At 31.7% G+C, this 13,602-nt stretch overlaps 1 protein-coding gene across 3 annotated transcripts in view; it reads left to right on the top strand.

The window, feature by feature from the left end:
• Nucleotides 1-11,490, top strand: part of LOC140437805 (alpha-tocopherol transfer protein-like) — a 96,458-nt gene extending 84,968 nt beyond the window's left edge. For all 3 annotated transcript variants that reach the window (XM_072527555.1, XM_072527554.1, XM_072527556.1), the window contains exons 5-7: nt 585-778; nt 9,417-9,678; nt 10,428-11,490. In XM_072527555.1, coding sequence (XP_072383656.1) covers nt 585-778; nt 9,417-9,678; nt 10,428-10,468 — 497 coding nt within the window. In that variant the 3' untranslated portion in view covers nt 10,469-11,490. The remainder of the gene's footprint in view (nt 1-584; nt 779-9,416; nt 9,679-10,427) is intronic.
• The last annotated feature ends 2,112 nt before the right edge of the window (nt 11,491-13,602 follow it).

Genomic DNA, 13,602 nt, shown 5'->3' with positions numbered 1-13,602 from the left:
CTTGTTTGTGTTGCTACTAATAATTCTAGAGTTAAAGAACTGAAATGGCTTCTGTTGGCCTGGCTTTATCCTCCTGCGTCACAGAATTGGTTTCGGTTACTGCTGAACCCAAATAATTAAATTTTATTAGCCTCTCGTACCATTTATGGTGAATTCTTGTTCTTGTGCTTCTGCTTCGTTCCTTGACGTGGGCATAAACTTGCGTTTGAGAGCTACATAGAACTCTTCCCAGTACGGTAATGTTCGTTTAAGTCTCCATATATCAACTGCATAAGCTACGTATTGGGCCATTCTGTTAAACAGAGTTCTTTCTTTAAACCTGTTTTATCTATAGGTACGAAGAGTATTTAAGCCTATTCCTTTGATGATCTAAGTTAGGAATATATCACAGACTCTCATAGTGCTGCATCTATTGTTGTCGTTAATGATTTTTTAAGTAAACTGTATATTTTCTATTTTATTCATTTGTTTTTTAATATGTAAGCAAAAGTTTGTCTTTATTATCACATTGTTGAAAAGGTTATTAGCAATATTTTTGGTCTAAAAAAATTTTTTAAACTATAATATCCATTTTTTCCTTTCAGAGAAATGGAAAACCGATAAGGTATCTTTAGATGAAGTATTCAAAGGCTGTGTATTGTTCCTTGAAGCCGCTATGTTGGAACCAGAAAGTCAAGTCTGCGGAGCAGTGGTCATTTTCGACATGGATGGTTTATCGATATCCCAAACCACCAAATTTACCCCATCCTTTGCCAAGAGAATAGTTGATTGGTTACAGGTAAGACTGTTTATTAAATTGTATAAAAAATCTTTAATTAATTTCAATTTTAATGATAATATATTTTACTGAAACAATTTTCTTTCGTACGATATTTTTTATTATAATTTTACTATGTATATAACGATACACAGATGGGATTCAGAAAAGGATAAGGTACAAGAGAAGCTCTCTTTGCTTCTGCTTTATAGACTTTGAAAAGGCCTTTGACAAAGTACGCCACAATATACTCAAAGAAATCGTGTAGGGTAAGAACATCGACACCAGAGACATACAAATAATATTAAATCTGTACTGGAATCAGCGAGCTAATATAAAAATAGAAGACCAAACATCGGACGAAATAGAAATACGTAGAGAAGTATGACAGGGTTATATATTGTCACCGCTCTTGTTTAATATCTACAGCGAACAAATATGCCAAGAGTCTCTCACATGCAAACGAAGGGATAACAGTCAATGGAGAAGTTATCAATAGCATTCGATATGATGACGATACTGTGATAATGGCAAGAACAGCGGAAGATCTACAACATCTAGTTGAAAGTATGAAGAGATATGTAATAACTACGGCATAAGGATGAACGTCAAAAAACCCAAATATATGACCTTCAGTAAGAATCCAATACATGACACTAGTATCGCAATAAACGGTACCCAATTCGAAAAAGTAAACGAATACAAATACTTGGGAACCCTCATCAATGAAACAGGTGACCAAAATCATGAGATAAAAAGACGTATTGAAATTACCAGGTCTACCTTTATAAAAATAAAAAAATTATTTTGTAATCGTGATATTAGTATTCAGCTACGAACTAGAATGTTAAAATGCTATGTATTCAGTACTTTGCTTTACGGTGTTGAGGCATGGACGATCCAGAAGTTATACTGAATATAAAAAAGAGAAAACTTGAATACTTTGGCCATCTGATGAGAGGACAAAAGTACACATTCTTACAAAATGTAATGCAAGGAAAAATCCAAGGACGCAGAAATCCAGGTCGTAGAAGAATGTCCTGGATGAGAAATTTAAGAGAGTGGTTTGGCTGTACCACTAACGAATTATTTAAAACAGCAGTAAATAAAATTAGAATCGCCCTAATGATATCCAATCTCCGATAGGAGAGACACTCAAAGGAGAAGATGAAGGATATTAGTCTTATATTTTGGCTTCTAGATAAACGATTTGCCTTCTTTCTCCAGGAGAAAACTCAAAATATAAACTTATAATCTACAATATTAATATTTCTCTAAATAGGTCTAAAATAACGAATTATTGAAAATCATGACATACTCGAGAATAGTAACATAGTATATTGTATTTTTAAAATGCTAATTTAATACTTCATAATCTCCAACATTAGAGTTAATTTCTCGAGAAAATAATAACATGCATCCATTGTTAGCAGACACGCAAACAATTTAATGACTTTTTGATGACAGACAGCTTGAAGCAGTACTTGGTCTATTACGTTAATTTACAAAGTCAAATGAGAAGTATATGTTCATAGGTAATTGTTTAGGTAATTTATGCAGTTGTTTTCCCTCCGGTATAAAGAGTCATAAAAATTAAGCATATTTGCGACCGATTAGTTTTGAAATTTGACGTCTTTGGCGTCATGGGCAATGACAATAAAATTATCATTTATACATCGAATATTCTGTTTGACTGACATTGTTTATTATATGATGAAAGATTACAACTTAAATTTTGAAATATTGTTCTGAAGCTATTTTCTTGTGGCATGCTAAAGTAATTGTTATTTAAATGAGAATAATCCACAATTAAAGGTTAAAGTACGTTTATTGACGTTTCAATTTCCACTTCGGAAATCGTTTTCAAAATACAAACATTAGTAAATTAAACAAATTTTGTTTAGTATGAGATATTAAAAAAAGACTCTCGTCTACTGATTCATCAATTGTTTAGTGGAACTATTTTATATAAAAAATCAAAACGTCAAACTTATTATTAAATAAGAACTTGCCTATTTAGAGATTTGATGTCAAATGTGTATTTCTCTACCAACTGTCTCAAAGCAAACAAAGCATCTGTTGTCCTCCCTGGTATAAACCCAAGCTGTTCTTCTCCTATCGATATCTATCTCCTTAACATTCGCTCTACGGTTCTCTCCCAAATTTTCATTGTGTGCAATATTAACCACATATTAACTTTATCCCTCTATAGTTCTTACAGTCCTGAATGTCCTCTTTAGCTTTATATAATTATACCATCACACCGTCTCCATGTATTGGGCATCCTTTATTCCTCATATATGCTACTCATCATTTGCCACACATATCAATCCCTTAATCTCTTAGAGAATTCCAAATCTCCACAGGTATTCCATCAGGTCCTACTGCTTTACCACTCTTCATTCTACTTAAAGGCGTAACAACATTATCTCTCGTTATCCCCGGTATTTCATTCTCATTTGAGTTACAACATCTTTCTTCTGGTTATTTGGCTTTATATCAACATCGGTCCTTAATACTCTTTTCCACTCTTAACACCACTAATAACCATATAATTAGAACCTCGGTCTCGAAGATACGAATAGCTTTGATGATTGCCATGGCAACCTTCTGGACGGAGATGACATTTAAAGAAGAATTAGATAGCAAATACAAGAACATTTTTATATAATCTAATTTATATTGAGACCCAAATAAACGTAGCTGTTAACCTGTGTTATTTGCTACGAATTGATTATTAGTTGTTGTAGCTGTATATGGGCTTTGTTTTTTTAGTGTTATAATTAAGGTAATATTCTTTATCGTTTCTTCTTCTTTATCACAACTGTTTCTGTCCTGATTTTTGCTGTGTGATCATAATTCAGATCGACAAAATATTATGTACTTATAGCTCTATCCCATAGTATTTTACCATCAATTGTCTTAAGTGTTTTCATCTCTGCTGTTTCTAACATTATTTTTGTAACAACTGTTTTGTAAATTCTGCCTTTCATTTTTTTCCCAATATTTATTTCTCCATATTGTTTCATTCACACAACCTGCAGCTCTGTTTGCTATATTTTTATTTTTTGCTCTTTTGCTGTTGCCCTGTTTTAAGAAGCTCTACCAGAGTTCCCTTTTTATTTGCCTAACTAAAGTATTCGTTTCATTTCTAATTCGTTTATGGTGGTTGTATACCTCTTGTGTTTTGTTGTGTTCTGTATTATAAAAAGAAACAAAACGAGTACAGCAAAATAAATTATAAGATCTCAAATAGTTTTTTTTATTGTTTTACCTAATAACTGCCACCTAAATCACATATTTATATTCCAAGAACGAAAAATTTCACAGACCTGTTCTAAATCTGAAAGTTCAATGTCAGATGAAATTCTAAAGACACAAAATGAATAAAAATTGGGATTATTATCAATTTTGTAACTACGTTAAATCCATGAAACAATCTCGAATTCAGTGATTTCTTTCTTATGTAATGTCTTAAGTATGCTGAGCACACATCGGATAATGACTACGTTTAGAAACGGAATGTGCATTGGTCATTGCGGAATTGTGTTTGTTTTGATAAAGTCACGTTTTCAAATAGTACCAGAGACGTATTTTATTTATTTGTCTACCAACAGCGCTTATTTGATTGTATTAATAAATGTTATTATACCGTGTGAAGTGGTACAATACCGAATAAAAAATAAAGAATCTTAAGAAAATATAAAGTTACCAGTTATAAATAATCAACGTGAGTGTAAAGAACAAACTCCTTTTTCTATGTTTTGTGGATCTCACAAAAGCGTTTGTAAGAGTCCAACTAAATGACGTAATCTAAATCACGACACAGAAAAAGGTCAATAAAAATACATAGAAATAATCAGGGGACCTAACAGTCGCAATAAAACAAGAATAATAGCGGAACATGTCTCTCTTTAACGTCGGGAATCTCTTTAACGTGATTATGGACAAGATATTAGAAAGCGTGAATGAAACCAACATGGAATATGATGCAATAATCATGGCAGAAAATTAAGATATTGCAGATTCAATTTAACAGCACACAAGTTAAACATGTTAATATCTCACGAAAAGACCTATTCACACTATGGTTATAGCCAAAATTATGGTTATAGCCCCATTAGCTCTAGACTAGTAAATAACGACACCGACACCGACAAAATTTTATTTCTAATTTAACTGAGCTGTCACCGTGTTCGGAGAGCACGTAAAACCGTCGGTCCCGGCGCTTGCGTGAAAACCCTAACACTAGACCTTAGCCAGAAGGTTACACGAACTTTACTTTAGTGATTAACGAACACATAATAGAGTACGTCCTGAATTTCAACTACCTGGAATAGATGTATCGTATGGTAGATATGGCAGAGGAATTAAAAAAAAAGTTAACAAGATAGCCAGAATATCGGGATACTTAATGGATATCATGCGGATAAACAAATATATGAGTATAGGGAGCAAAATCCGGATGTTACAACAGTAACCAAAAAGGCTTAAACGTGTTTTAGATTGCTTTATTTTCGTTGATGTGTGTATTTGCCAATCCCGTCCACTGAGTTAGTAAAGAAATCTATATTATATTCGACAAAAAAAATATACAACCATCTCCCTTTGCAACTTAAATCTACAACTTCTTTCCTTAAGTTCCGTAAAGTGACAAAAGCTTATCTATCTGAAAGAGCATATTATTCAGTGGAAGAGTTTCTTAACAAATAACTAAGAAATTACAGTACGTTTAGGTACAAGCAATAAAGTATTTTTATATATATTTGGGTGTCACATGCAGCAGCTTAAATTTATTCGTAAAGTTTTTATAAGCTTTGTCCATAAAATTGTACAATTTTCAGTGACAATAAAGCATATTTCTATTTCTATTTTTTTTTTCATGCTGACCCCAATTTCGATTTTTATCTATGGCTCTCTATAATTAACATTGTTTCCAATGTTTTCTCAAAATTTCTAAGAAGAAATAATGTTCTACTTGGTAGTTCAAATAAAAATAACATACCGGATTTACTGGTAAAATAATCGAATTACATCTTCAACAAATGAACGAAAAACCCACGGTCATATTTAGGTATGCTATAAATTTTTCGTGCAAACAATCAAACCATCAATCCTGTGAAATTAAACCTTGAAGAATGAATCATCAAAAATTAAAAGAAAAATTAATTTAACCACCGTCATTTTGATGCATCATATTGAATATCAACATATTGTTTTGTTAATAAATTCGTACAATATTCAAAACAATGCGGCAGTTACTTTTTAATAAAACTTTGTAAAGTGTAGCAATGTCAACAATTGCATTATAGCAGAGTCGGACTGAACACAGTATCTGCAATAATGTTGAAATTTTATCGGAATATCATCAGTCTTCTTCTTTTTTTTTGCTTAATTCTGAGTACAATAATACAATATTATTTTAACCTTTTTCTAAAAGAGTTGCAGCAATACTGGTTGTGGTATATGTTCTTTTATCAGTACGTATTTGTTCTGATTAAAAAGTACAAAATGTTAGCTTTATAAGCACAACTAATGTTCTAGACAATAGTACTAAAAGTATCTTCTAATCTTCACTTATAAACTTATAACTTAAGTAGAGAAGGCCCTATATGTAAAAAAGCAACAGTTGGTACCTAAGAAATATAAGGAGTATCATAAGTTCATGAACACAAATAAATAATTAAATGTTGAAGGATCAAGTTAATTGATGGCTAAAGGTAGCTTTGTAATGTACTGTTCATATACGAGTATTACTTAACTTATAACTTATAACCTATAAATTATAACTTAAGTAGAAAAGGCTCTATATGTTAAAAAGAAAGATTTGGGACCTGAGAAATGATTTGTAGTGTTTTATTGTTTTTGTGATAGGGAAAAAATGACTAAACAAGACGTTACTAAAGCGTAATGACCGATAAGAGGAGATTCAGATGTGTGGCTTGGCTTTAGATGGACCATCTGGGTATTTGACTGAGGGGATTTATATGAGTGAGAGATTGAATTATTGTGTGATTGTGATTGGTTTATAGAGGGAGAATGGAATTGTCTGATCTGAATTTAATTATGTAGCAATGGAGGATAAAGAACATTAGGCATAAGGGTCAGAGGTGAAGTTTAGAATACTAAAAAGAAATGGGGAATGATGGAAGGGTTAGATGCATTGAAAGAGTGATTTGGAGTAGGCTGATAAAGATGAGTAATTGACCAAAGAGAGAGATTAGTGTAAATTTTGATGTAATAGTAGATGTTGGGGACGTAGGTCATGAGAATAGTTGGCGATGGAGAGGAAGGAAGTCTCGATTGAATGAGACATGGCGATTAAAACAATTTGGACTTCTCTGCTTTTCTTTGATAATTTTAAGATCTTCATATCTTCAAGTGTTCTTTTAGATGTTGAGAAAAGGAAGGAAGTGTTTTATCTTTTTGTGTACTCTAAAGAGCGTGAAGACTTGTTTATAAACACCACTACGGTTCATATAATTGATGTGATCTTTGGAATAAGATATACACTAGCTCAAATTATTGGGTACTTTAAAAGAAACGTGAATGTTTCCAACTGAACGTTTTATGAGATTTCGAATATCTGCAGAAAGACTCTCATGATGGTGTGGAAGTGAACAGTAATTAGGTTTAATGGTTTGGTATCTGAAGAACGCAGTCTCTTGTAGGATTTTAAGACTTCTTTTATGGATAAGTTTATTGGTGATGTTTTGATCATATCCATTATTGACTGCTATTTGTCTGAGAATATTAAATTCTTTTTTATAGTTCGACTGAGAATGTGGAATGGTTTCCAGGTGATGGATGTAACTGTGAAAAGCTGCATATTTTTGTGACATAGGGTGATTTTAAGAGAAGGGTATTACATGGTCGGTCTGTGTGGGTTTCCTATGGATACGGAAGTCGAAGTGGTCATTTAATCTGGTAATGGTGAGATCAAGAAAATTAATTGACTTGAATGATTCTAGTTCCATGGCGAAGTTAATATTGCGGTGGATTTGGTTGATTTTAGAAAGTAATAGTTCAGATGAGTTGGAGTTACCTGAAATGAAGACTAAACAGTCGTCAACGTAGCGAAACCAATGGAGTACTTCAAGATTTTTCATGATCTGTGTGGATTCTAAACGATCCATAAATACATCAGCTAATAGAGAAGAGTGACAGCTGCCCATGGCAAAGTCATCAGGTTGCCTGTACTATTTGTTAATAAAAACAAAGAAATCTTGATCTAGCAACATTGTAATAGTTGGACAATGGAGTTGGTAGTAGACAAGGTGATGCAATTGGCTCTTAGAAGAGAGTGAACCAGATTAATTGTTTCTTGTTTAGGGACAAAAGTGAATAAATTGCTGACATTAAATGAAAATATAGTAGTGTTGGGGCGAAGATTAATCTTTTGTAGGTTATTGACTAGATGACTGGTGTTTTTGACTGAGAAACGGGGGATAAAGTTCGTCACGTTTTTAATGAGATCCAATATTATTTTGATAAAGTGGAAACTGGAGTGTTTATGAAACTAACAACTGGACGAATCGGACTGCCCTTTTGAGTGGTCTGTTGTGAGTAAAGTAAAGTTGTTATTAGAGAAGAAAGAAGAGACTTTATCGTTGTATGAGGTTTGATTTAAGATCACTAGACAGTTTCCCTTGTCAGCTTTACTGATAATTAAATTTGATTTTATTTTTGATGGATTTAAGGGTATTTATATGTTCATTGCGTTTGTTTTGAGAAAATTTGGGGAAAGAAAGTGTAAAATATTTTGGGAGGTGGAAGGTAAGTTGATAGATGAAGAGTTGTTGGTGTTATTTACTGTTGGAGAATTAGAAAAGAAATTTTTATTTTTGAATTTGTTTATGGTTGTAAAACAGGAGTTTCTGATTGTTGTTTTTTATTTTTATTGATTTAAAGGGACAGAAAGAATTTGGGTAATGATGTCTAGCTAAATAGAGAGACTCTGGAGGTCTTTTTTAGAGACCTTACTAGGAATGGAGTATTTGAGGACTAGATTTAGAACATTAAGTTCATTTGAAGTGACTAGAGATTTTTTAGTCTTGGCTGAAAAGAAAAATTAGAGAACTTACTATTAGTCTTGTTACTGTTACAATTCAATGAATTAAATTTGTTTTTAATGAGGTTATTTAGTGTGGATTTAAGTTTGCTAAATTTGATAGAAGTTATATTGTCCAATGTGTCCTGAACATCATTCAAAAAGTTGAAAATAAAATCGAGTAGTGAGTCATACGTTACCTTAAGTTTACAATTTATGTAGTTAAGCTTGCTGTAATGTTTACAAATCTTCTTTTTCAAAATTTTAAGTTGGAAGGTGTTCTTAAAGTTGACTGGAACATTTCCTGGAGTTTTAATCTTACAAAAAGTAGGGAAGACTTAATTATTTATACATTGGGAGATAAGTCAAATATCTAGCTTCAAAGTGCATCTTTTAGTGGCTAAGCGCATGTACTGAGGAGCCAAGTTGACCATACCGTCAAATTAAAATTCACACTAAGTTCCTGTACCTGGCTGTATACCATGTATCATAAAAAATTGATTTAAAAATTACTTTATAAAAGGTATAATATTAAAAACCCTTACGGGCTACATCACATAATGTTTTTGAAATTAATAATTTTTAATATATTTTCATTTTTTATTACAGGATAGCGTACCTCTTAGAATCAAAAACATCCACATCGTCAACCAACCGTACATCTTCAAGGTCGTCTTTGCCCTCTTCAAGCCCTTCCTTAGAGAAAAACTGAGAAACCGTATTATCTTCCACGGTACTGACCGCAAATCTCTCCACCAATACATGAGCCCCGAATGTTTGCCGGAACATTACGGTGGAACTCTAGATTTGCCAAGGATAAATGGTAACCAGTGGTACGACTTGTTGGTTATGTGTGATAAGGAATATCTATGTAAGTAAACTGTTTTTTGATCTCTTTATTTCAAGGGAATAATTATTAGTAATAGGTAAAAGTTTTAACAATGCTGATTGTAGGAATATTAAAAAAATTACGGCTCCTAAATATGCAATTCTCCATTATTTTCTATCTGTGTCATAACAATATCAATTCGCTTCAAGGACCTATCCTGTCTCAGCGTATCCTACTCATCCATTTCTTGTATTGAAAGGATATTTCAATCTTAACCCATGCTTTCTCATTTTGACATCAATTAGTGCCAGATCTAGACTTCAGTTTTTCTCAGCTTACCGCAAATAAAAGTTGGGGATCTTTCTGTCACACAACACAGCAATTGTCTCCTTCTATTTCTTGCACCTCTCTCTCTCTCTAACCATCTTGTCTTTATAATAATTTTTTATGCAGTCCAGAAGTACCTAATTATTTTCGCTGCAAATATTTTAAAAGTTATAATCTTTGCGAGTTCGTAGATAAAAATAATTTATTTCGCCCATATTTATCGAGAAAATTTCTTTTCGCTGCAAACTTTTATTAGTTACAGTCTTCGCTGACAAACAAATAAAATAATTAGTATCGCTGAAACTTATAACAGAGTTAGTATTTTCACCGAAAAATTATTAAGGGTGATTTTCTTTGGAGGCAACAGCGATGTGAACTTTTCTAAACGATAAACTTTGTATTGGCATAACATTGTAATAATTTTAATGAAGCATAATTTTTTAATTGTATTTTTTTTGTTCCAGCTATCAACTCTTTCGGTTATAAGAAGAAAGGAGAGCTATAAGGACGATAAGGTTAAAAACAACGCTCCATACCCAGCCATATTACAACGACAAACTGGGTCGTCGTATATTTCGCAGCATAATAGAGATAATAACTATTTATTATTTTTATATAAAATCGTATTCTATTTTTATAGCAATTTTGCCAGTTTTTTCAATAAATATTTTAATTTTAGACAACGGCTCAAAGGACTAAATGTGTTAACAATATTTTCATCAATTTTTTGATAACTTTTATACATTTTAGATTAGAAACAAGTGGTGTAAGCCTTTTTCTTTCTTCTGGTTGTTTTAGTTTAAGATAGACATGAATTCTGACTCTAACCACATTGATTGCATAAACTTTAAAAAGATACTTAGCAAATTTTTAGTCTCTTTCCATCCTTGAATCGTCGATTGTTGAAAATGATATATCTAAAGCAGTTAACAATTAAAATATTACTACATCTTAAGCAAATTTATTGCGTAAACTTTAAAACTACCCCTACCACTTTTCTACCCCTTTTCCAACTTTCTTTGGGTTCCTTTTTCTTGAACCCTTTTAAACTATTGTTAAACTTTATATAAAATAGATATGCACTGTTGGTTTTTCATTCGGTATAACAGAGAAACTTAAGTATCACTGTAGAGACACAACTGTCAATTGTCAACAGTCTTCAGGTTTAGGTCTTCAGCAAATTCAAGAAGCCAGGCACCGCTAACGACTTGTTGAAAAGTAGGAAATTTGATCGATACCTGTAAAATATTTGAACATTCAAATCTGTTATCTTTAACACAATTTCTGATATTAATAGAAACCAGTACTTCATGTTTATCATAAACATTTTGTTCTTTAGTGATTTCTACTATACTTTTACTGTCTTTTTTTAGGTTACTATTATAATTATTGTACGAGTATTATAACCTAAAAATATTTGTGATAGCTTTCATCACTTTCTTTAATAGTAATTTGTTGTACAGTAATTATTAGTTTTATGTTAATTATTCGTATGTTTTTCATTATTGAATAAAAATCATACTTGTTTTTGGTTGGTTTTAATATAAATAAAATACCCCCTATTACGTGTTTAAGAACACTGTGCAGAAATTTTATGTATGTGTATGTGCTTCCGGTAGGAATTTATGAACAAAATCTCAAAAATTATACATCAATGATAAAAAAAGTGATAATTTGAGAAGACCGTGAAGTCACTTATTTATATAGTTTGTTGGTAATAAAGTTACCGTAAAGTTCAGTAGCCGAAATCATTATCCACATCACTCAAAAATTTGAAATGACAAAATAGTTCTTCCTTGCCATTTTTCTCGATGTCCAGAATTCCTTCGAAGATGCTGAACTTTTGAAGAAACAAGTGAGCATCATCTTGTCCATCCCTTTTGTCAAATTTCTCCACTCGTATATCTCAGATAGAAGCATCAACGTAAAGATCAGAAATGAACTTTCAAGATCTCTTACTTCTGTAGCCCCATGTACCATTTTGACATCCCTACTATACTCAATATGGGCCATACTGGTTAGGTTTGATGTGCAGAATACCTTCAACATTAAGATTTATTATACCGAGAAAGATTCAGGGAAAAGGATATGTAGGCCAAAGACAGAATTCTTGGTTGAAGAATATTTATGATTGCTATTAATTTAGATTTATTGATTTATTTAGAGCAGCAACTTCAATTATTCTTTTTCTTGGAACGTAGTATCAAAAAATATAGACGCATCGATATTCTGTGGTAGTATTCTAAGAGAAATAATATTTATTAACTTAAACTTTGATGTATTACCGATAGGTGGCGCAATCAAAAATTCAATAGGTTAATGAAGTATTAATCTGAAGAAAGAATACAAAAAATATATTTTAAAACATATTCACTATATTTTAGATACAGAATGTTATTAATAAAAGAACAATATAATATAATTTTTAGAAAATACGTACGTCAACCTGCAAAACTGAACTCTCAAAACTTTGGAAACTTGTCGGTAGATGACGCAATTAGAAATTTATTTACATCGTCTTAAATAAAAATATATTTTTTAAATTAATTTCTTAGGAAATCTAAATTAAAGGTTTATTTATTATTATTATTATTATAATTTATTATCACTACAGCTGTTTCGGCAGAGTGCCTTTCTCCAGAGATCTATTTTTGGTATGCGTGTACACCTGACAGTCTTTACCTAAATAAGTTGAGGATGGGAGAACTGATTGTTTTAAGTTGGTCGTTCAGAATTATGTCTATATTCTTTAACTCGTTAATTTCCATAGATTCTCATAAAGATAGCTTAAGGCATTTATTTTGAATGCGAAGAATTTAAAATTCGTATTTACAAGAATGATTGTGGCCTAGAAGGTGAAGTGCCTACGTAGAGTCTGTTTTTCTATTATTGAAAGTCCTTTTATGTTCTGCTACACGTTTGATAAAAGTTCTACCAGTTTGACCGATATAAGTTTTTGGACAGTCGCCAGATTTAAGTGTGTATATGTTTTTGCCTCTTATTGTTCATTTCCACCAGTTGTTGTTTGTTCTAAAAGCTGGTGTTATTACTTCTTTTTTATGTGTTTAGTATCTTGGTATCTTGCCTGTATATATCGTGGCCTCAATACTACAACTAGGTAACTCAAATATAACACTTCTAAGAAAAACGCATTTAAAGATTTTTGCAAAGTGTGAATTCCTTTCTAGCCTAAAATTGACAAAATATTAAAGCCATATTCCGTTTTTAACATTCTTACCTTCTTTACTGACCATCCATGAGGTTTAATAATGTATATATTTTCCAAGATTAGGAATATCAGGAGAAAAGTTGGAAAAGTCCCAGTTATCTATATGTTGCATATACCAAAAAACACAGTTATGTACTTGTTGCAATATATATTTTCTTGTATGGGCCCTGGTTTTTGTTAAAAAAAGAACTACTAGAAGTTATTTTTTTATTTCTTAAGTTAAAATTATACACTGTTACACATAAAAAATAAAAATTAGGTAGGTACCTACTAACATTTAAAAAAATATTTACAAAAAACTACTTTATGAATATTGATATGAAACAATTTGTAATTTCTGAAAAGGCACAAATAGATAAGTTCTTTAAGAGTCACCTTCGTAGTCTTGACCGTCATCTATTTCACTTGAA

The sequence above is a fragment of the Diabrotica undecimpunctata genome, chromosome 3 (genome assembly GCF_040954645.1).
Source record: "Diabrotica undecimpunctata isolate CICGRU chromosome 3, icDiaUnde3, whole genome shotgun sequence".
NCBI lineage: Eukaryota > Metazoa > Arthropoda > Insecta > Coleoptera > Chrysomelidae > Diabrotica > Diabrotica undecimpunctata.
The sequence above is the reverse complement of the archived record's forward strand: the minus strand, read 5'-3'. Positions and strand labels throughout refer to the sequence as shown.